The 23,693-nt window shown below is 46.2% G+C and overlaps 2 protein-coding genes across 2 annotated transcripts in view; one reads left to right on the top strand and one right to left on the bottom strand.

Moving 5' to 3' along the window:
- Window positions 1-13,768, bottom strand: part of LOC144125436 (uncharacterized) — a 36,730-nt gene extending 22,962 nt beyond the window's left edge. Inside the window, exons 1-3 of the mRNA XM_077658806.1 lie at window positions 13,473-13,768; window positions 10,188-10,412; window positions 1,239-1,373 (exon numbers count right to left, since the gene is read on the bottom strand). Coding sequence (XP_077514932.1) covers window positions 1,239-1,373; window positions 10,188-10,353 — 301 coding nt within the window. The 5' untranslated portion in view covers window positions 10,354-10,412; window positions 13,473-13,768. The remainder of the gene's footprint in view (window positions 1-1,238; window positions 1,374-10,187; window positions 10,413-13,472) is intronic.
- Window positions 13,769-13,921: 153 nt separating this feature from the next.
- LOC144125438 (uncharacterized) lies at window positions 13,922-15,644 on the top strand. Its single transcript, XM_077658808.1, has one exon. It carries the CDS (start codon window positions 14,171-14,173, stop codon window positions 14,612-14,614), a length of 444 nt encoding a protein of 147 aa, XP_077514934.1. The 5' UTR covers window positions 13,922-14,170; the 3' UTR covers window positions 14,615-15,644.
- Window positions 15,645-23,693: the final 8,049 nt, after the last annotated feature.

Consider the following 23,693-nt stretch of genomic DNA (forward strand, 5'->3'; position numbering starts at 1 on the left):
TACTGTATTCATCGGCTTGCCATCACGTAACATTTTGTGGAGGCGCTGGGTGCCTTCATCATCCCAGTCCCGGTGCTTAGGAGCCTGCTGTCCACCGAGGTCTACTGTGGAGTGCTCATGGCTTCGCTCCTCCCAACGTTTCTCCAGCCTGCCAGATATGACCCGACGCCGCCGCTTTCCTGTGCCCCTCCCCAAGCCCTGACCAAAAGACACAATGACGTGACTACAGCCACTACTGACCTGAGACCCCACTAACCACCCATACATGAGAGCGCAGAAGACACAACGACCTACGACCTCACTGATCCCAGACCGCTGCCACTGACCTGCGTCCTCACAGACCACCAGCCAACACAGCACCCCAGCCCCTGCCGTTGGGTGCGTCCATGGGCCTCGGCGTTGGCTTTTGGAGACTCTTCAGTCTTTGTGGACCTGGCTTCACCCGCTCATCATATGCTCATCTCTTTCATCATGACGGCAAGCCCTTCACCTTCTTCTCTGATCATCCCTTCTGTCACGCCCATCATTTCACCATCACTGCGTTTCACCATCACTGCTGTCCTTCTAGTCTGCGCGATTCGATCACTCGATGGCCCCGGGTCGTGTCATGGACTAGAAGACTACACAAAATGTGCAGTGACGCGAGTGGGAGCATTCGCACCAGGCCGTCCGCCATTAAATCATGCCATCACCATCTGTCATGTCTTACTGTATTCATCGGCTTGCCGTCAAGTAATAATATGCATTACCATAAATGACAAACCAGAACAACTTTTGCCTCCATTTTGGTTCTGTCAATGGCAGGCTTGGCCACTACACACTTCTGCCATCTCTTTGAGCAAGTAAAACACAAGGATGCTGCATCATCAGCTATTGCCGGAACCTGAGCAACCCACAAAATTACACTGTGACGCCACCCGTAACTAGTTTCTTCTGATACAGACACTGCAGTTTACAAGTGTGGTACCAGAAGTGTCATGGCACAAGAAAAGTATTTTCAACCTCCTTGCATCAAGCCTTACCTCACAAGATAAAAAAAGACAGACATGCACGTTTCTTAGCCATCTCTGGCTTTGCCAAAAGGTTGAGGGTGCCTTTCTTGACTACACCAAATTCTTCAAACAGAGCCATATGCAGGTTCTTTCTGCAAGAAGACACTGGTTAACAGCACACTTAGCACAAGAGCTCCACCACAGAGGAGGCTGAATGTTTTGTGTATAGCAAATGTAGACACTAACCAGGTGCTGAATTTCCTGTGGGCCGCAACCTTGGCATTCCACCAGCAAAGAGCCCTGCCAAACCAGGAGGAGCGGCAACCTTTCCAGAACCATTCGATGGTGCAGAAGAGCTGGAAGAGCCTCCTTTCTTGCCACCTGAAGGAAAAAAAATTGGAGGACGCTTAAGCTTCGTCTTTAAGAGTGAGGCGCGACCACGACACAGTGTTGCCGAGGGGTACACGGAACGCCATCGCCGAACAGCGCATGGTTGGACAATTTAAGAAAAGGACGCCTGTCTCACATATTTCAGCGGACACCCGAACAGAGGGAAGGAAAATGAAATGAACAATTCCTTTTAAGGAAAGGAAATGACCTTCGTCTCACAATCAATCCATCAATCGATCCTTAACGCTGTCGTGTTAAAATCCCTTCCCTTACGGGCGCGGTTCAGGTGTCCGCCGAGATGCGCCATTTTTCGCTCACGGCCAAAGACGCTGACGACACTGGCTTTTCTGCGACATGAGCTCCTTAACGCTGTCGCGTTAGAATAAATAAGGGTGGGGGGACAGAACAGCTTGGCACATGGCTCTCCACGAGCCCTGAGCAAAGGCATGGGTTTGGGTAGTGCACAGCCTTTGCAGACATTCCCAGTGTGAAAAAGGCACATAGATGAGAAGGAGAGGGCCACACAACACCAATGCTACCTTTCCAGTTGTGCTTTATTGGGTGCACTATTGGGTGCATTAATGGGTACACACACACACACTAAAAGGAAAAGGTGGAGAGGAAGCAGGCTGTCAAAAGACTTCATAACGCTCTTAATAGAAAAGCATTATATGGCACATTGGCAATGAAACCCGGTGCCAGTGTTGGCCAGCAGCAGTGGTCCCAAAAATCCCAGATGACGTCAGCGTGGTATCAAAGATTTCTTCTGAGGGTGCAGGGAACTGAACTCAGAACTTCGAGATTACAAGGCAAGCATGAAACCATAGGTCACAAAACCACATTGCTTGTTAGTGCACAAAGGTGAACCTAGTATACGCGTTGCCTTACGACTATATGCAAATGAGTAGGTGTATAATTAGAAAGGAAGCAAGAAGAAATTAAAAAGGAAATTAAAAAAAAATGATGCTTTCGCATTCAAAGCAGTGCCTTCCGTAATGTTTTTTTCTTATCAACATGACTAGTTTTTCAATGTTGTGTTTGGTGCAGTGAACAGCAGCACAATGTCAAATAGCGGTTGTGCTAACTTACTGATGTTTGCCTCCCTACACAGTACATGGTGCTATTAGTGTGATGAGCAGCAATTGCACAGAAAATTTTCTAGAGGTGCTGTCACACTAGACAAACTTCAATGAGCTGAAAGCCATCGAGCAAAGCAAAGTTTGATGTCAAGCACTTCTAAAACATATCCGGCATTTCGTGTTATGCAAAACAAGCGAGCAAGTTCTGAGACGATGTAGTAACTGCCTGCCCTGATCCAAAGTAAAGAGGAATTTGACGAAGAGAAGAGCAATTTTACATAAGCAATCTGCAGTAATTTCATATTGGTTGGGGCCAATGGCACGAATGTCCACGATGCGGACTGCTGTACAGGAGAAGCGCACATTTTAATCAGTTCACAGGCTCTCCATCAGAGATTGTCAAAATATCTTGCTGCTGGAAAAGAAATGAGTGACGGTATATTGACAGCACCAAGGTTTCGCCTGTGGCACAAAAACTGCCGCAATAATGTGCAATACAAGATGCACACAGACCGACATGAATATGTCCATTGCATCCACAAAATGCACCAACTATGCAGCACCGAAAGTACGTATGGCAGACCAAATACTAGTACGCAAATTAAAATACGAGCCTTGCAACAGCCATGCACAAAAAATGCGCTCAAAATGCTTATTTTCAAGAAAAACAACATTGCCAATGAACTACAGGTACTTGCTTCTAAATAACATAAAAGTTAGAAGACATATACACTTACAACCAAAGATCTGAGATGCAGAATACAATGAGAAGAAAGACTGTCTGGTGAAAGATAACCGAAACTAGACAGGAAGGTCTATGAAATAAATAAAATTTGGCATGCTTCAGGACAGTCACTCACAAAAGCCGAGCGAAAAACAGAAGAAAATATGTTATCCAACGACTCAAGTTCTGTTCATAAAATTAGGAAGCAGGCAAAAGTTGACCAGGCTGGTGGAGCTCAAGGCCCAGCTTTGGTGTTGTGGGCAACCAAAAGTGGCCATAGCGTTGAGCTAAACGTAGCAGGATGAGTAGCACAGCTCTCCTAGGAATTAGGAGACCAAGGTGCAGGATTATTTGCAGAGGAGATAGTGCAGTGACTGAGTGGAGCAGGGGCAGGGCCATTGTGCATGTGTATAATCAGGGTAGGTGCCATATTTATGACGGCAGGAATAGCCTGGACAGTTGACCATTACTCAGGGATGAGCAAGAGCACGAGTTTGCTCCCCTTTATGAGCTGGTGGCCGGAAATGCATATCGAAAGGACATGAAGTTAGAGGCAGCCAAAAGTGAAAAATGCTACCCAAGACATCCTACTCCTCCCACCATTGTGCAAATCACAGCCAAGGCAAAACGCAGACCCGGGTACAAAATCTGAAGAGGAGGGGGAACAATGCCAATGACATTTCTTCAGAAACTTCCGTGTTTGGCTGCCTTCGAGCTTCAACGAAATATAGGAGTTTCTCCCACCATTGCCGTGCACAGATTTCCTGTCCCCCTACTTTTCAAGAGGGCTGCACTAAGAATTCTCAGATAACTCCAACTCACCCAGCTCAACATCCTTGTTTCAGACTCTCAGATAAGGCCATTTTTTGAAGCTTGGAAAAAATCCACCTAGGCGCAAATAAATTCACACAGACAAAACAAGAGACAAGGAGGCAACGGACAGGCGCCAACTTCCAACTGTTTATTGCAGAAGCAAAACCACATAGATATATAGCCTCAGGATACCACAGCCGTAACTTATCACCTCGCATTATCAGTTTTGCACAGAAAATCATACTCAGCTTATTACAAATTGACAGAAGTATCAATAAGGTGATAAGTTAACAGCCTGTCTGTGTGAATTTATTTGCGCCAAGGTGGATTTTTTCCAAACTTCAAAAAATGCTAAACCAACTAGCCCAGCACCACGCCTTATTAAGACCAACACAAAGATAAGAATGGAACCCTACCATGCAGTCAGCGGATCAACGGTACAGTTCATAGGCACTGTCGTAAAAGCTAAAGCTTCTCCCCGTCTCTCGGCACCACAGCGAGTTATGCCTTCTGAATGCAAGTGACCATTCTCTAAGCTATGATCTTAAGTATAGAGGCATAAAAAAATTGAGTGACAGCATGTCCGATTCCGAGAGGGAGGGAAAGACAAACGGAAAGGCAGGGAGGTTAACTAGGCAGCGCCCCGTATGCTGCCCTACACGTGGGAAGGGGAACGGAGGGAGAGATAGAAAGGGCAGAGAACAAAGGGAGATGATCACTTTTCCACATGTTCGTTGGCTATTACCTGCAGGGTACACAGGGCACACACTGATTGTTCATAACCTTGCACTCAGTCCTGAGTCCTTCAAGAACTTGAAAAGTGCCTTCAAAGCTGTCCTCTGCGATGAAGGCTTACTCCAAGGACCCAGCATCTTGGCTTCAGTAAGGGGACGAGGATCTAAACGGAGGAGTGTTGCAGCCAGGAGTGCACGCTCACGCTGAAATCGAGGGCAGTTACAAAGAAGGTGTTCTATAGTTTCGTCGCACCCACAGATCTCACACGCAGGAGAGTCCGCCACTTCGATTAAGTGGGAGTAGGAATTTGTGAATGCCACTCCCAGCCACAGGCGACACAACAACGCAGCATCGTAGCGGAAGAGGCCAGACGGAGGACTGAGTTGAAGTAAGGGGTCTAGGCGGTGCAGACGGCATGTGGAGTTGCCAGTAGAAGACCATGACACTAAAAGCTCTCTTCGGCCAAGCATTCGCAGATGTCTTGCTGCGTCGGCTCTTGTCAACGGTATCTGGACAATGTTGGCACTGCCGTGAGCCGCTCGAGCTGCAGCGTCAGCTGCGTCGTTTCCGACAATGCCAGAGTATCCCGGTATCCACTGGAAGACGATGTCATGACCCTCTTCCTACGCCTGATGTTGGAGATATCTTAATTCAGCTACGAGTTGATCGTGATCACCATGGCATAAAGCAGAATTAAGACACTGTAGGGCTGCTTTTGAGTCGCAGAACACAGCCCATTTGTGGGGTGTTTGTGCACCGATGTACTGCACAGCCGCATGAAGAGCGGCCAATTCTGGCCCGGTGGAGGTTGTCCGATGCGAAGTTTGCTGGATAATACTGGTCTGTCTCGCAGGAATGACCACGGCGTACGTTGAACTTGTACCTGAGAGCGAACCATCTGTATACACATGAGTGCGGTCCCTATATGCGGCGTGGAGTAGGTAGAGTGTCAACTGTTTAATGGCCGGTGTCCATAAGTTCGATTTTTTCGTTATGCCCGGAACTGTAAGGCGCACGCATGGCTCCCGTAGACACCACAGCGCAGAGGAAGGCCGTGCTGCCAAGGTAAACTGTGATGGGATGGACGACCGGTGGGCTGCTATAACCTTTGAAAATGCTGCGTGTGGTCTTTGATTCGCCACTGACACAAGGTGGTGCTGGGGAATCCTTGTTAGATGCCATATGTGGATCCGCAGGGTGTCAAGGGTTATATACGTCGAGAGTGGGTAGTCCTGGGTGATTGCAATGGTAGCAACTGTTGATGAGCTGCGAGGGAGACCCAGGCATGTGCGAAGTGCCTGACCTTGTATGGTTTGGCGGGCCCGCAAATTCGTCTTGCATGTGCTTGAAAGCACTGGTGCACTATGCCGCAAAAATCCCAAAAAGAGTGCTCAGTAGAGTTGCAGCATTGATCGAATCGACAAGCCCCATGGTTTACCGCCAAGAAATCTGAGCAGGTGTGTGATGGAGATTAGCTTTTTCTTTACAATGCTGCAATGCGGCCTTCATGATAAATTCCGATCTATAACAATTCCTAAAGAACGATGAGATGCACGACAGGCAATGACATGGCCATCAATAGTTTGCGGATAACGAGTCATACTTTTGTGCGTAAATGACACTATAGCGCACTTCTCGGCTAACACGCTCGGACCTTGCTCTCGGAGATAGGAGGAAATTATGGTTGCTGCCATCTGAAGTCTTGCTCGCACCTGGAGACGCGTCACAGAGGAGGCCCAGATGCAGATGTCATCGGCATACATAGAGATATGGACGGTATTAGGTAGGTACTCCTGGAGTCTTATAAGTGTTAGATTAAACAAAGTAGGACTGAGCACTCCGCCCTGGGGCACGCCCCGGTAGGTGTAATGTGCTGGTGTGGAGCCATCTCCACACATAATAAAAAATGTCCTTTTGGTCAGATAGCTTTGGATCCACTTATACATCCGTCCACCGATTCCAACAGCCTCTAGCGCATCAAGGATGGCCTCATGTGTCACGTTATCGTATGCACCTTTGACATCAAGAAAAACTGCCGCGCACATGCGCTTCTGGCGTTTCTGTTGCTGTACTGTGGACACAAGATCAATGACGTTGTCTATAGAGGAGCGACCCCGTCGGAAACCCGCCATGGAATTAGGATACACGTTATTGTGCTCAAGGTACCACTCAAGACGCGCCAGAAGCATTCTTTCCATGAATTTTCCCACACAACTGGTCAAAGCTATTATTGGCCTGTATGATGACAGGTCGAGCGGGGATTTGCCTGTTTTTAGTAATGGTATCATGTGACTGGATTTCCACTGGGGAGGAATAACTCCGTCTTGCCACGAGTGGTTGTAAAGGCCGAGTAGCTCTCTACGCGCGTCGTTGCCAAGGTGGCACAGTGCAGCATATGTAATGCCGTCTGGACATGCTGCAGACGCACGCTTACTTTCTGCAAGGGCAGCATCAAGTTCCTCACGAGTTAAGACAACATCCATCGCTGAATCCCGTGATGCAGGAGGAACATGCTGGGAACCCAACGTAGTCACTGCACCCGCGATTGTCCTGCAGAAGTCACTTGCAACTTCAATCTGGTGGCAGTTTTGATGTAGAGCCAACGCATAGAAAGGCTGTCTTTGCTGTGGAAGTGTTCGAAGCCCCCGCACTGTCCGCCAAATGACAGACATGGGCTTTCGAGGATCCAGAGATTGACAGGACTTCCAGCACTGTTCCGCCAGCGTGTCTAATCGTCGCTTGATTTTCATTTCCTCTGCAAATGACGCGCCTCTTTGAGGTCCCTTACGCATTTGGTCCGTCTGTAACGTCTTTCTGCACGCCGACGAATAGCACGTAGGTGGTTTAATTCGATATCAAATTCGGTGCACATTCTAGTTGACATGAGGAAGCCTCTAGCAGCCTTCATTGCTGTTGCTATAATGTCCTCCAAACTGGAAGTGAGGGCTTCTTTGCACGCCTCTTCCATTGGAGTTTTAAATGCCGTCCAATCGATGTGCGCATGTTTAGCTGGGCCGGACGCCCCAAGACCTGGAATCTTGAGGTAGGTGGGTATGTGGTCACTCCCGTGACTATAGGACTTCCCCACAGTTGGTGGTGGGCGTTGAAATCTCCGCTAATAATCCAACGAGCCCGGGTAATCCAAGGAGCCCGGGTAGTTTGACCTAACATGGCATCACCATATCGACCTCACCCTAGCATCTGCTAACCGCTCACTTGGTTTTCTTAAACGTAACCTCAGATACGCCCCTATACACGTTAAAAAGCTTGCTTATATAACTCTAATACGCCCTAAAATCGAATATGCTGCGGCCATTTGGGACCCTATTCAAGCCTACGTTATCACTAACATTGAATCCTTGCAAAACCGTGCTGTTCGTTTCATATTTTCAGACTACTCACCCTTCACAAGCCTTTCAGCATTAAAAAAACGTGCCGAACTGGAAGATTTGTCATATCGCCGTAAACTTGCTCGCTTAACCCTTTTCCATAAGCTTTATCACCACCCATCCCTTCGCCGTGATTTGTTTCAGTCACCTGATGCTCTCTTTCCACGCCGTGATCATTCTTTCAAAGTTAAACGCGTAAACTGTCATTCATCGTCTTATGCCAATTCATTTATTCCCCGTACTATCACTGAATGGAATAGTTTGCCATCAGTCATCGCCACAGAAACTGACAATAAAAAATTCCAAGAGCTTCTTCGCTGTGACGGAAATGTGTAAATGTTTGCTGTTTTTGTTAGTGTTCAATTTTTCTTTGTGTGATGCCTTATGTTTTAATTAGCGTTTTTTTTTGTTACACTTACTTGTTGAAATGTATCGCGATTACTTATGATTGTACCCCCCCCCCCCCTATGTAATACCCTCTTCTGGAGGGCCTTTAGGGGTAACTTGAATAAATAAATAAATAAATTGTCTTCAACCTCTCACAGTCCAATTGAGAGGAGGGGGAGAGATGCGCCGCAATCAGTGTGAACTCTATGGGTCCTTTTTTGACTATGAAACACACGTACTGATTGTCATTGTGGGGTTGAACTGGGCAGCAAACGTATGTTATGTCGGTGCGGAAAGCCTGATTGCTTGGGATAAATTAGGTTCACAGATGACTAATATTGGGTAGTGATTGTTGAAAACGTATTGCCGAAAACTTGCGATTCGTGACTTTAGGCCTCATGCGTTCCACTGGAAGACCGCAGCGCCCCTGACTTCCTCACTAAACATGGGAAGCTGGCCATCATTCTGCTTTAAAGATCTTGTAGTGCTGGAACCAGAGAGTCCAACACCAGTAAGACGCTTCAGGCGGTTGATGATTGCAAGGCCTGTATCAGAGTGTGAATGGCGTTGACCACCGTCCTGAGGATCACGAGGGCTTGGTGATCTTGCTCTGGGAGCCCTTCTCTAACGACAGGTGAGCTCGGCGATGGGAGCTTGCGCTGAGGAGGCTCAGCAGGACGTAACGGCTGAAGCGCTGGCCAAGCACCCGCACACGAAGAGGTCTGATTATCCTTGGCGATATTTCGCGGATTGGACACACTTGGACGTGGCGGCATGGGAGGAGGTTGAGAAGGAGGTGCCGTGGGCGCGTCGATGAGGTTGCTTTTTGCAATAGACTTTCTTGAGTTCTTTTTGTGGCGAGAACGCCTTTTCTGAACAGTCGCGGCAGCTTCACGGTGCGTAGAATTGTCCCGAACCATTTGCTTTAGAACAGCACGCTCGTTTTTTATGCGCAGACAATTCTTAGACGAGGCGTCATGAGGCTCATTGCAGTTGGAACACTTAAGCACTTGTGCATTACAGGACTCAGCGCTGTGAGCTCTGGCACAACGACAGCACACTCTCGTGTTGTCGCAGACCCCGCTCCCATGACCCAGTTTCAAACATTTGTGGCATTTCAGGGGTTTTGGAATAAATGGCCAAAACCGATGGCACCAAAAAGCGCATCAGGTACTGGGAAAGCAGGCAGGTCTGCCTCTCAGTGACAAGTTTCTCACTGCGTTGCTGCAGCTCTGATATGTGATGTGCTGCGCTGGTCACCTCAACATCATGCTGGTGGCATCGAGCTTCCACTGATCAACCAATACGGCCTTCCATCATTCTTTTTCTTTTCCAGTCCCTAAGGTTAGAAGGTTGGCCTATAAGATGTAACGACGAATATGCAAGTAAATACACAGTACATTCTTCCTCTGATTTTTTTGTTCAGCAGTTGCAAGGACATATTAACAATACTTCAACCACATACACGTCAGATGTGTCCTCAAACTATGCACAATGAATCCCCGTGAAGAAATGGCAGTGTCGAAGTACTGAACAGGTGAAACCTCCATTCACTAAGTCGCCGTCAGCTCGCTGAGAAAGGACAGCGAAAAGCAAGCCATGCATTCATGCAGGTGTTCACTAACAGTCAATGAAACAGCAAAACAATGTGCCCCCATCATCAAAGCGGATGCCTTACCATCAATTATAGGTGCACTGCGGTCGTTAGTAACTGCCTTCTTTAGAATGGCGCCGCCACGAATCTCCGACAGCAAGGCTGACCGGTCTGGTGCAGCAGCCGTGTTGCGAGGTTTGGGTGGCCCCAAGCCTCCCATGGGGGGAGGAGGCGGTGGTGGTGGAGGCATGGCTGGTCACTTCAATGCCAGCAGCGGTGCAACTAAAGCTCGGGTTAGCTAATGTGCACCTGAAGGAAAAGCAAAAGCAGGCATCCAGTGCAGGTCATTTTTAAGAACTAAGTTGCATGTATCTGTGTAGTGAAACAGAAAGGGCACTGAAACAGGACCCCCCCATTTTCATACAACAATAAATGGCTGGAAATTATACTCCATTTCATATATCAGGTGCAACGCTGTCAAAGCCAGCGTTCTTTGTTTGTGCTGCTTACATCTGGGATGAAAAAGTAGTGCGTCCCTTGTGGTGAGCAAAAGATAGTAAATGCTTTGTCTGCAGGCTTATTACAGGATACATCTGTCATGAGCTTGATTACATGCGCTCTTAGTGCTGACGACACACTGTCATTTTTCGTGCCTTACACCACTCGGCCACAAAAAAAGCACCGAGTGACACACCTCCATTTATTTTTTCATGCAGAATACTTCCGTACTTTTCACAACGTTGCATCCGATTTATGAAACAAAGTATAGTGCTGTGCGTGTTTGCAGTTGTCTTCTCTTGTTTTTGTGTGCCTTGTTCTAATTAACGCTGGAATGAAGTGCAGGTCATCATTTATTGTTTCAATTTATGCTTCAATGAACCACATCTGCACTTATAAAAAAACTAAAGCATTTTTTAGCATTCATTGGGCTGCTTTTCTGTATAATGTATCACTGTCCTCCATGATGCCATCTGGGCAACGAGGGTACTTTTTTAAACAGAAGTTGAAAGCTAGTGTGTTGTGTGCGTCATCATCCTTATTATGCAACATCTTAAGAGAAATAAGTTCAAGCTATGTTTGTGCAGAAACAGCTAAGACAATCACTCGAAGTAGAAGTAATCTTCCACCTCTTCTACCCTCACCTAGCAAGCATTTAGTTTACCCATCCCACATTTTTATCACTATAATGCATTATCCCCAAGCACGCCAAAACAACATCAAGCCATATGTGTATCAGCAAATATTGGTGGTGCAACGGCTGTATTGTTAAAACCTATACTCCATTTCCTACATGGCAGGCAACGCTGCCGAAGCTAGCATGCCTGTTTGCGCAGGATAAGTCCGCACCCAAAAAGTAGTTTGCCCTACAATCAAAGTGGACACAAGCATATTTCATTGACATATCTTAAGTGCTGTGAATGACAATCTCCTGGACTTCATTGTACCTCCTGTCACATTTTCTTCCTCCAACTCATCGCGACTTCGAGAAGTAAGAATCACTTTCGCGGTTTGATACGTGGCTTGTAGGGCAAATCACCCTTACACCATCCACGCCCAAAAAGTAGTTCGCACTCATTGAAAGTTATAGCCAGAGGGTCCAAGTACTGAGCGCCTCACAGCTTCAACCGTAATTTTCAATGCTGCCACTTTGTTTTATATCACTCTTTGTTTTCGTCAAAAACTCACCGAGGCTTCCAGAAGGACAAATGATATGTGGCGGAGTAATGCAATTTCACAGACGCACTACTTCCGCAACCTCTGCAGCGTTGCCTGCTATGTATGAAATGGAGTAGAAGTACTGCTTAACAAACACGTGTAATTAATGGTTATACCACAATTTTCGCTAGCAACATTCCTTCTGTTGAGAACAGCTGGCACAAAACCGAAGTGGAGTTGGCGATGTTGTGGTATGTCACGTGCTCTGGACCAGGTGACAACCACTGACCAGGTGACAACCACTGACATGGCCTTCGACAGTCAGTGTAAGAAAGATAGGTCCCTATGAGATTTTATTAAGTCATATGCAACCTTTCCAAGGCAGTCCCTTCTGTCATGTCACACTATCATGTCATCATCAGATGCACAGAAAAACAAGCGACGCTGATCTTGTGCAGCACTACACCAGCACGCACTGTAGTGGCAAATACACTTGCAGTGTTAAATATGAGGGTGCACTGCACCACACTGACAAGCAGAAACAAGCACTGCCATCGTCATCATGTTGGTTGTTGCAGTACCAAATATCAGCATACATAGTCTGCAAGCAAAAGTAAGTAAACTGAATGAGGAAGCGCTATACACCTTACTCGGTATTAACGAACTCCTCGGGCTCGTGTGCTCAGTGCAACTTTATTCATGTGGCGCATTTCACCCACATTACCGAAAATACTCCAGTACACGGTACACAAAAAGCCGAATTTCCGATAGCTTAACAAAAACGCAATATCACCCTTGTAGGCTAAAGGCCTGAGCATGTAGAAATACAGTATAAGCAGGGCAGCTATGGCCATGGGCTTCAACTGACACGGTAAATACAAAACTGTACCGTGGCACAAAGCCATGCAGCAAGCAGTTAACTCGCAAGTGATCGCAGCCAACAGTAAAAGCTCGCGACCCGGCCGTCCTATCCGGAAGTAATGCGAAGTGCTAACGGACGCGATCTGCGAGGGCATACAGGGAGTGTTTGCAGCAACTGTTTACACGGCGTCATTGCCCCTTCCGGCGCTAACCGCACGCTGATAACAGTACGGGCGATACTTATCCAACATGAAGATTTACAACATTACTTCGCACTAGGCACGAAAATAAGTGAGGCTGTGCAACACAATTGAAGAATAAGCTGTGTGACTCTGAACTATCATCAGTAAAACTCTGGACGCTATTAATCTACCGCCGACAGCTCATCGCAAAAGCTTTGCAACACTCTTGGGCTCTTCCATCGCTTCTGCGCAGTCCCGTTGAGCCAAGAGTCGGCACGCACATAAGAATTCGCTCTTTTAGGCTACTTTGACCCTTCACGCCGCACAGAAGCCCGAAAAGATGTCACGTATTTACATCCGGCAAACGGAGCCGTACATTTCCTCTGCTTATATTAGTGCATGTCAGCGTTTTCTCGCGACACTGCTACGAACTTGTACAAATTATCCGAATCCTTGAGACGTGAGAAGTCCACTAGAATCCGTGACGATCATGAACATATCATTAGGACGATGAAAACTATGATCAGTGCGGTTGGTGCGTACGGCACAAAATCCGTGCGTGTTTACGCTACCTACGGTTATTAAACTCGGTGCAGATGTCTAAACTTGCATTTTGAAGTATCACATAGCATACGTAGAGCGCCGACGTTCGTTCGTGACGTGAACTTACCTTAACGTTATGTCATTTTGGCCGCGATGAGTCGGCGATGACCAACTTTCCGCGAAAAAGGAAAACACCCTGGTGATAAAATGGCCGCTTACACCCACTAAAGCTGGGTCACACAGCGCCACGGTTAAGCAAATGAGACACTGGCATTCCGCAGCTAGTAACACTTGCGTTAGAATAAAAGACTCAATCTCCGAGTAAGTAACACAAGCATACGCGAGGCGCAGTTGTTTATAATAAATATTAACAAATCTGAAGCAGAAGGCCAATGAGAAGCCCCCTTGTGGCGCATATTGCTCAAACAATCTTGAGCAACCTACTTAACTTTATGCTGAGTACTGCTCATAAACATTTAACTATAAGAAGTAACTGTAGTTTACTTGAAGCAAATTCTTAAATTAGTTTAATGTGAGCAGTGAGCGTAGTTGCTGGCGGGCTGAGTTTCCAACTTCGCATCGACACGGGCATCATCAACATCAGCACCATTCGTCATTTTTACAACTTTTTCTGCACCTTTTGCAAAAACAAAAACATCGTTTGGGGAAAAAAAGACTAGCGGCCGAAACGGCTCTCATGCACACGTCGTGCAAGTATTTACTCTGTGCAGTGCCGCGAGAGATCCTGTAGACGTACCACCGACCACGTGAGAACTCAAGCATCTCCCGAGAGTTTCTTCTGCGTGTGGGTGAACCCGTACGTGCATGGCCATGGCCGAAGGCGAGGCATCGGCTACAAAATCTCAGCAACTGACCAACAGTTCGTTTCGCAAGTCCCTGTACGCACTGGAGCAGTGGCCTAGCGCAATTGACTCTCTCCGGAATCAGAACCAGTCGCCAGAATTTGTGAACATGTTCTGCGGCTTGATAGACCGGACGCTGTCCGAACTGGAGGTGATTTCTTCCTTGCTGAATAAGCAGACTAAAAGGCAAGAACTTCAAGGCGGCGACAAGGACAAAGAAAAGGGTGTCCCTAGCCCAGTAGCAAGTACGTCAAAAGGAGCAGAGGGGCTTGGGCAAGACGGCAGCAAATCTGCAGACAGTGTGAAAAAGCAAGGTCTTGAGGCGACACAGCCGGACGCACCTCAACCGCCAGTCGTAAAGAAAGCACGTATGAAGTATACCCCCTTGCGCAAGCCGAGCGTTTAAGATGACTTTCATACTACCCTGATCGTGCAATAGTGATCGTTCCTTGTTGGTTTACGGGGCCTAGTTTTCAAGCAGCGTGTTCATGTATCACCAACTCACTCATACACTTGACGCAGCGCGTTCTGTTTGTCCGCATGTTCCTACACACCTTGTACAAGTTCAGAAACGATTACCTTACATCGCACACCAAAGTCTACTCGTTTATTTTTACATATTTGATGTTCAGCTACATTCGAGAGAATGATTGTGGTTGCAACTTCTCTTAGCCAAGGAACAATTCTTCCTGTAAGTGTCACATTAATTTGAACAGCCTTTTGTGTTTTGACGCCTTGGACCACTGCTGGCTCACTTCTGACTCAAGAGGTGCGACCAAGAATTCACCTGCATAAGCTTTCAGTACATTTGTTCACATATGAAACATACTTCTACATTTGCATTTGTTGAGGTCCTGTCAGTTTTGCACAAACGGGCTGCATTGTATTATGTTAGACTTCATGACGTTGGTCACTACAATGCACAGTTGTCGCATATTCAGATGTATGGCAACTATTTAGTGCTTTTCCTGGTAAAACGTGCACGACCAATCTTGTGTGTACAGCCATTTCAGGTTTGCAGTCGCTCTCCAGTTTTATGTCCTACCACAAGACACGGCCACCTTGATAGCGTGCACGATGGGGTTGCTACCCTCCAGCCCGCGCTGCGCACACCAATCAAGGTGGCCATGCACAGGGCATACAAGCATGTACAGAATGTCACAATCCATGTGCAGTGTTTTCTTCTTCAGCAAGATATATTTTTCATATTTTCACAAATGTGTGAGAATTTTATATTGATTATTATTACATTTAGAAACAAGAGACCAGTTTCATTAGTTGTTTTAATTCCAGAACTATGTTGGTTGGAATCATTTTCTCAATGTTATGTACACTGCTCGTGAAATTCTGCCCATTTTAATTGGCTACCCTCTTGACACTGTCTGCTGGCTACACTTCACCTTGTGAAAATTTTATTAAAGCAATATAATGTTTTCCGTCGTAGGTATAGGCAGTTTCTGTTGTGCAGCTTTTCGCTGGGGTCTGTATGTATGCCCTTTGACAAAAATATATGGCAGTGCTCATGGCCAGAGTAAATTATGGGCCATGTGTGGGGACTTTACCTCCAGAGTTTCAAAGTTCTCACGGTGAGCACGATTGCAGTTCCCACTCTACGCGGCTTTGCAGCTCTTAGGAATCCATAGTAGCCCTACTGCAAGTCTTGGAGCCAGCTCAGATCATCACTTTGGTCTGTATATGTCGGACAAAGGGTACATATAGTCAGTATGTAGACGTCCTTTACAGTATGCTCCCTGCACTATTGTGCAGCGTACTTTTTTAAACTATAGGTTTAAAATGTCAACACTACCCAGCAAATAGTGTTATGACCCCAGGTCTTGCAGTAGAGCAAACTCAAGAACTCATCGACTGATGTCACCATCTTCTGTGATTAGTGAGGGCTAGTATATTGAGCTGTGTCTCTGCAATTTAAGCACGTTTTTGAAATGCCGCTTCGTCTTCTTATTTTCGCTGAAGTCAAATGGGATACTTTTTGCATGATTTAGTTTGAGCACATGAGCTGCCGCAGTGATGGTGGCAAGAGGTGGCGGGCTCTGCTCTGAAAATCTGCCAGGCACTTCTTTCAGTCCTTGAGGAGAAATTATGTTCGCTCAAATGCTTCTTAAACATCTTATTCTTTACATTTCATTATAGCTGGTAAGTGAATGTGTCAGGTTCTTGGCCTCCAATTTGTTAGTTTTATTTTGTTTAATGGTTATGTGGGAATTCGCCTGCCCAAAAAATGAGAGAATGTTTACAACATTCATATACAGTGCAAAAGCATGGCATATGTATATATGCATAATTGGTCTTTCTCTACTTAACATTCATAGATCCCTGGGAGTCCTCGTACTACTCCTGGCATATTGGTGCAGTGGTTAAGCGGTGCGCCACTGCCCTGAGATGGCAGGTGCTGCCACCGCTGGAATTTGTGCAATCCAGGTTGCTGTTGGACAGACATACAAGCGTTAGACGATTTTGCTCGGGTCAGAACCACTGGATTAGTGCTTTTGCACTAAAACATGACTCTTCCCCCCACCCCCTCTTCCCTACTCACTGCTGCCCCACAAGAAATATCCTGGAGCGGCTCCTAAGCAACAGCAGAGAGGTTCCGGGCCGTAGCGTCTCGAGCTGCTACTCCCTTCCCGGCAGATGGTAGTTTAGGTCCACGCAGTGCCTTCATTCAGTCTTACAGTAACAACTGTTAGTGCTGCAGACTTTCATGAAATCTCGGGTCATACAGTTACTGACACTATTGAGAGTGGGGCACATTCGTTGCACCACCACTATAAACGGCCATTACAATATTAACGTCAATATAGCCACTGCAACATAACACTAAAAACCAGAGCACTTGTCTGTGCCAGTAACCACCACAGGCATGCCATGTGTAGGCCTTGCATATCTGTCGTCCATCTAGGCAATGTAAACGTAAGCTGCAGGGGTTAATGTGTACATTTCATGGGTACAAATCACTGGAATCTTGGAAAAACACTGTGTGTGACAAATGTAATTATTGTCGTAGTATACATGCCATAATGCTCACGGAATGGTGCACTGCAGTGGTTACTGTCGTACTGTTTGCAGTTTCTGCTATCGCCTGAAATTTTTTTTTTTTAACAGGTGCATAGGTGAGTCTTAACTCGTATTTTAAAGATATTATTGATGTTTTCAGCTCCAATGTGAGGAATTAAGAGCTGCACAATCTGCTCCACAGTAGTGGGTGCTGTTACTAAGAGGGCAACACAAACTTTAGGGTGATTAAAACATAACAAAAGTTTGTTTTGGTTTCCATATTGTACCAGGAAACATAACCATCCTGGCAAGTGACACTCTCGAGTTCTAAGCTGGTTGCTAGGTGAGACAGTATGCATAGCCTGCTTTTGAGGCATCAGTCAGGTCAATACATGATGCACACTGCACAGCATGTGATGGTAAGCCAAGCACAATACATGCGAAGTTAAGCAGAAATACTACTGCCATAACACTTGCAGGACTGCCCAACATATGCCTGATGTGGCATGTGTAGAGTCGCTACAGCCCACTACTCGATCATATTCTCTTTCTGAACATGGGTCCTTTGGAATTGAACTCGTCATTAAAGGACCTTGCGGAGCACAGCTGTCATTACATAGTGCACCAATGAAGAGAAAAATGCAAGTGTGCCGGCATATGAAACAACTTTTGGGTATGCTGCTGAGCTGAACAAAATCTGGCTGATGTGCAGATCCTTGAGTGCACCTACTCGTAGGTCTATCTATACTACATGGCCACAGACTGCTCACTCCAGAGCGCTGTGAATGTTTCAACATTCCCACGCTGCCTTTCGGATGAACCGCAGTGTAAGAAAGAATGTCAACCTTCTGGTGGCGTGTTTGGGAAGTCATGTTCAATCATTTGCTGTCGTAGCGCTTACAAAAGGACAGGGTAGGGTTGCAAAAGGACAAGAAAATTACGCTTTCTAACTAACACTGATATCTCATCCGAGAGAGTTGCAAAACTGAGGTGATGGTGGTGCCCCTTTTTGTTAAAAATGCTCACGGCTTCTCTTGTTTCGCACCCATTATCCGCAGTTGTCCAGACAGAGAAGCACTGTTTGTTAAACTGGAGCATTCAATCATTGTTAGTGTTATTTACCGTCTACCAAATTCATGCCTCTCATCACTTCTTGATAAACTCGAAGACATTTTAGCAAATCTGAATATATATCCGGAACGCATAATTAATGTTGCTGATTTCAACATTGACATTAGCAATGAATGCCACAAAGACTGTGTGAACCTGTTGACATCGTGCAGTCTCAGTAATATGAATTATGCACCATTGCGAGTAACTAGTTCCTTTTCATTCTTTATTGATCACGCATTAACAAAAATAGTGACTAGGGTACACACTAGGGCTTACAACAAACCCATCTCCAACCATCTCCCAATTTTTGTTGCTGTTGATACATATACAAAACCGGACCGTGATAACAAGAAGTATGTAACTGAAATAGATGATGCTGTGCTACGTAAAAAGCTGTCGTCAGTCAATCCTAATCTTGTATACCATAATGACGTCAATGCGGAGTTTGAAAATCTAATAGGCATGCTTGCTTATGAAGTTACAAACTGCAGCCGGAAAATTAGTGTAAGCTCTTACAAGGCACCGTTATGTCCATGGATGACTAAAACAATCCTCAGCATTCTAAAAGAAAAGGATTCATGGTACCATGAGAGGAAACAACACAAAGGCAATATTCACTATTTAAATCAATTTAAACTGACGTGGAATAGATCCGTCTCAATGATGAGGGCACGTAAAAAAGCCTACAGCACAAATCTTGTTGAACAGGCGTTTGGCAATTCCCAAAATATTGGAAAATAATAAACAAAATCGCTGGCCAAGCCAGCTTATGCCGTGTTCTGCCTGAGAGAATAGATTACGTTACTACGAAAAGCTTTAACTTCTTTTTTGCATCTTCCCACATCACAGAAAGATATTTCTTTCCATTTCAGCCCTGAATACTTTTCTATTGTTTGAAATTGAACCTCACGAATAAACATCTATTATTGTCATCTTATCAAGCAATAAATCGGCAGGACTTAACAGAATGTAAGGAAAACAGACATTTTTGTACCTATCCGATGCAAGCTTTTTAATCATCCCTTGCAATGTGAGACTTATCCCTCTGCATTAAATATTGCCAAAGTTGTCCCGGTGTATACAGATGGAGATCGATCCATCCAGCTATAAGCCCATTTCTGTCTTAAGCGTTATTAACAATATTTCTGGTAAAATTTTGTCCAATCATATTTGCGAATTTTTGGACAAGTTTGACTTACTCTGTCGCCAGCAACTTGGATTTCGGCAGCACCATTCAACAGCATCCGCAGTCCTAACTCTGACCCAGTTATTCAATACAGCGTTACACGAAAATCAACTGGCTGCTGTCATATTTGTTGATTTAAAAAGCATTTGACACGGTGGATCATGTTATCCTGCTCAAGAAATTAAACCATTGTGGATTTCACGGTGATGTGCGCAACTTGCTTTCAAGTTATATAGGAGAGGCCTTTGCCCTGCAGTGGACGTAGCAGGCTGATGATGATGACAAAATTTACAGAGTGGAGCTCTACAAAGATCTGTTTAGGGCCCATGTTATTTTCATTATACTTGACATTATCTCCCAATGGCTACCGGGGCACAGCGGCATAGCAGGCAATCACCGCGCAGATAAGGTCGCGCGAACTAGTCACCACGACGGCGATTTTGTGTTGATCCCCTTTTCGAGATCAGACGCAGCGGGCAGGCTTCGCGCTCTTGCGCGGGACGTAACGCTTGCCGCGTGGAATTCCGGCTAATTTTCCAATTCACGTTTAAAAGCCTCGGACCCAGATCTGAAGCACCGGCTTCCATCCGGCCTACCACGGAGTGAAGAAACTTTGCTGTGTCACCTGTGGCTTGGTGTTGCTTTCACCAACCATTACGATCCAGGTTCGATCCCGGCCGCGGCGGTCGAATTTCGATGGAGGCGAAATTTTAAAGGCCCGTGTACTGTGCTATGTCAGAGCACGTTAAAGAACCCCAGGTTGTCTAAATTTCCGAAGCCCTTCACTACGGCGTCTTTCATAGCCTGAGTCGCTTTAGGACGTTAAACCCCCATAAACCATTACTCGTTCTTAATCGCTTTGGCTGATAGCCCTGCATGTACCATCTGCGGGTATGACGAGACTACAACCTTTGTCCGTAAAGTTTCGAGACAGTCAATTTAAAAAAAATGCATTGAACATTGAAATCATTTGTGCAGCACCCCTTCGAAATAGTCTCCCTTGCAGTCTATACACAGCTTCCAACGCTTTCTAAGGTCTTGGAAACAGTAGGAAAACGCTCCCTTTGGCAGGGCTGTCAGCTCCTTTGTCGTGGCGTCTTGAGTGGCCTCCACGCTCCCCATCCAGCGACCTTTTAGGGCTCTCTTCACACAAGGAAACAGGAAAAAATCGCATTGGGAGAGGTCAGGCGAGTATGGCGGAAAGGGAAGTACAGTAATACTTGGCGAGAAATTTTGTCACACTGAGAGCAGTGTGCGGCCTTGCGTTATCGTGGAGTATAGGCTCCATTGTCCAAATGCGGCGACGTCGCAGTGCATCACGCATGTGTTGGAGCATGCGGATATAAATTTAACTCCTGATTCACTGACTGCCCTTGTGGGACGAACTCGTGTTGTATAACACCTCTGGCATCGGAAAAAAACTATCAGCAGATTCTTTGTTTTGGTCTTCTGTCGCCGCACCTTTCACGACACCGGAGAGCTTATGGACCGCCATTCGGCGCTCTGCCTCTTTGCTTGAGCTAGGATAGTATTGAAAACACAATGTTTCGTCTTCAGCAATTATGCTGTAGACGAATGCAGCATCCTTCTCTGCCTCTGAAAGCAAATCAGCGCTCACCGTTGCCCGCGTGTCCTTCTGGTTCTGTGTGAGGGAGTGCGGCACAAGTCTGGCATTCAGCTTTTGTTCCCCCAAGTTCTCATGCAAAATTTGGTGGCATGTTGTCTTACTAATGTCGAGGGTATATGATGACATGCGGACGGTAATGGTGCGGTCTTGCTGTACGATTTTCCTGATCCGAGCCACGTTGTTTTCATTCCGTGAGGTTGAAGGGCGCCCCTGCCTTGTGTCGTGTTCCACCAACGCTCTCCCCGAAACGAACATCTTGCGCCACTCGAAAACTCGCGCCCGCCGTTGCCGTAAGCGTCACAAAGGAGCTCATACGTCTGTGTGGGTGTCTTGCCAAGCTTCACACAGAATTTTATGTTTACACGCTGTTCGAAGTGGACGTCTATCTCTCCACATTCACTCACAGTAGAATGCGAGGACTAGTGACAACGTATTTTTTTACATGTAGGGCCATCTAGCGGCTGCTACAGCAATTAACATAAAAACGAATGCTTGGGCGAGTTGGTAAGTCATTTTAAAACATAACAGCGCGCACTTTGACAAGGACTACGAGGAAGACACGACACAGACGAGCGCTGTCTGTGTCGTGTCTGAGACAGCGCTCGTCTGTGTCGTGTCTTCCTCGTAGTCCTTGTCAAAGTGCGCGCTGTTCTGTTTTAAAATTAGCATAAATAGCTCAGGTTAGCCCTAAAAGATGGCGCTACACATGCGCGCCAACATTTGTTTTGGAGGCCGGAGGAGGGAAAAATTTTTATTGCTCTATTAAGCAGAGGTGTTGGCGGCTTCCGGATGTCTTCATCCCTTGGGCTGAAATCCCGGTTGATCCGGTGGTTGCTTCCCTTGTTCCAGGGCCCCACTGAGCCGTGCCACCTCGCATGCGTGCTGCACTCGTCCTCTTTGGACCGACAGCTCGCTGCTGGTGAGCAGGCCCTCGCACTGTTCCGCATTGGGCTCTTTTAACTTATGGAAGGAGAAGTTGTTCCTGCATTCCCATGTGATGTGGTATAACGTGGGGGTTGTCCCGCACCACGTGCATGTGTCCGCGTATTGGTTCGGATACATTTTGTGGAGTGTGTGTAAGTTGTGGAAGGTTCTTGTCTGCAGTCTTCGCCAGCCGACTGATTCGTGTTGTGTTAAGAGTGGGTGTGGCGGGGGATACGTTGTTTTGGAGAATCATTTTTAGGGAAGAAAATAAATCAGTCGAAACTTTACGGACAAAGGTTGTATATCCCACATTCTTTGTGACTGCCCTGCCTGTAGCGCCGAAAGGCAGTCGCTCTACTGTGCGCTGGAGCGTCTAGATCCACGCCCACTGACAGAAATGATTATTCTCGGCCACTGGCCGCGGCGATCGTCGGCGGTAAAGGCCTCCAAGGAACTGCTTCGCTTGTTACGAACATCTGGCCAGCGCGATAGGCTGTGACTTTTACGAACGCTGACTTTTCTAGTGGCTCTCCTTTCTCTTTCTTTTTTATCCTCTCACACTCCACCCTCCCCCCGTGCAGGGTAGCAAACCAATTATTCCTCCGGTTAACCTCCCTGCCTTTCCTCTTCCTCCTTGAATTACTTTCTGCTGGCGCTAACCTGCTCTGAAATCCCAATATGTGCTGATGACACAGCAGTAATAGTTACAGCTGACAACCATGTGGATTTAGAAAGCAAAACGAATACAGAATTTTAAAAAATTGCAAATTGGTTTCTTGCTAACAAGCTAACTATTAACTCAAACAAAATTAAATACTTAGTCTTCAGTGTGCGAGAAAAAAACCTTTGAGAACAGCTAAATTAACATTATTATTAATGGTCACCCACTTGAAAGAACAACTTAATCAAATATCTTGGTGTCACTCTTGACGAACATCTGCACTGAAAAAACCAAATTAGTGCTGTATGTGCTAAGTTGGCTTCTGGCTGCTATGGTTTATTATAGGCCCGTGATTTTCATAGATGCATACTGTGTACCCTTTAGTAGAAAGATGACTGACGCCAACCAGGTTAATTTTTGAAAAATACGACGTTTCGGGACCGGCTCGGTCCCTTCTTCACGGTGTGACTACGGGCGAGGCGCAGCTTGGCTAAAATTTCTAAGCCCTCGTGTTGAATACCTCCGGGTAAATGGCCGCAAACCATGGATGCAAGACGAAGGAAGTGTCCTCAGGGAGCGATTAACATCGTCAGTCATCTTTCTACTAAATTAATTTTCCCAACCAGACAGACTTCTGTCAAATGTTTTCTTTCGTGTACCCTTTATATTTCCCTTATTAACAAGCACCTAACATACTGCATAGAATCGTGGAGTTTGACATACAACTCTTATCTTGACCCTATCCGACGGTGACAAAAACATGCTATACGAATAATAACTCAAACTTCGCATGACTAATGGAGTAAGCCACTCTTCCAGTTAATAAATATTCTGCCGTCTGATCTTTTGTGCACATTAAAAATAGCGGTCTCTCTAAACTAAAATATAATCGTCCTTTTAATGCATCTTTGTTTCGTTCTTCATCTCGACCCACCAGAAACCTCACCTACAACAACTTTAAT

Source organism: Amblyomma americanum, chromosome 3 (assembly GCF_052857255.1).
Source record: "Amblyomma americanum isolate KBUSLIRL-KWMA chromosome 3, ASM5285725v1, whole genome shotgun sequence".
Lineage (NCBI taxonomy): Eukaryota > Metazoa > Arthropoda > Arachnida > Ixodida > Ixodidae > Amblyomma > Amblyomma americanum.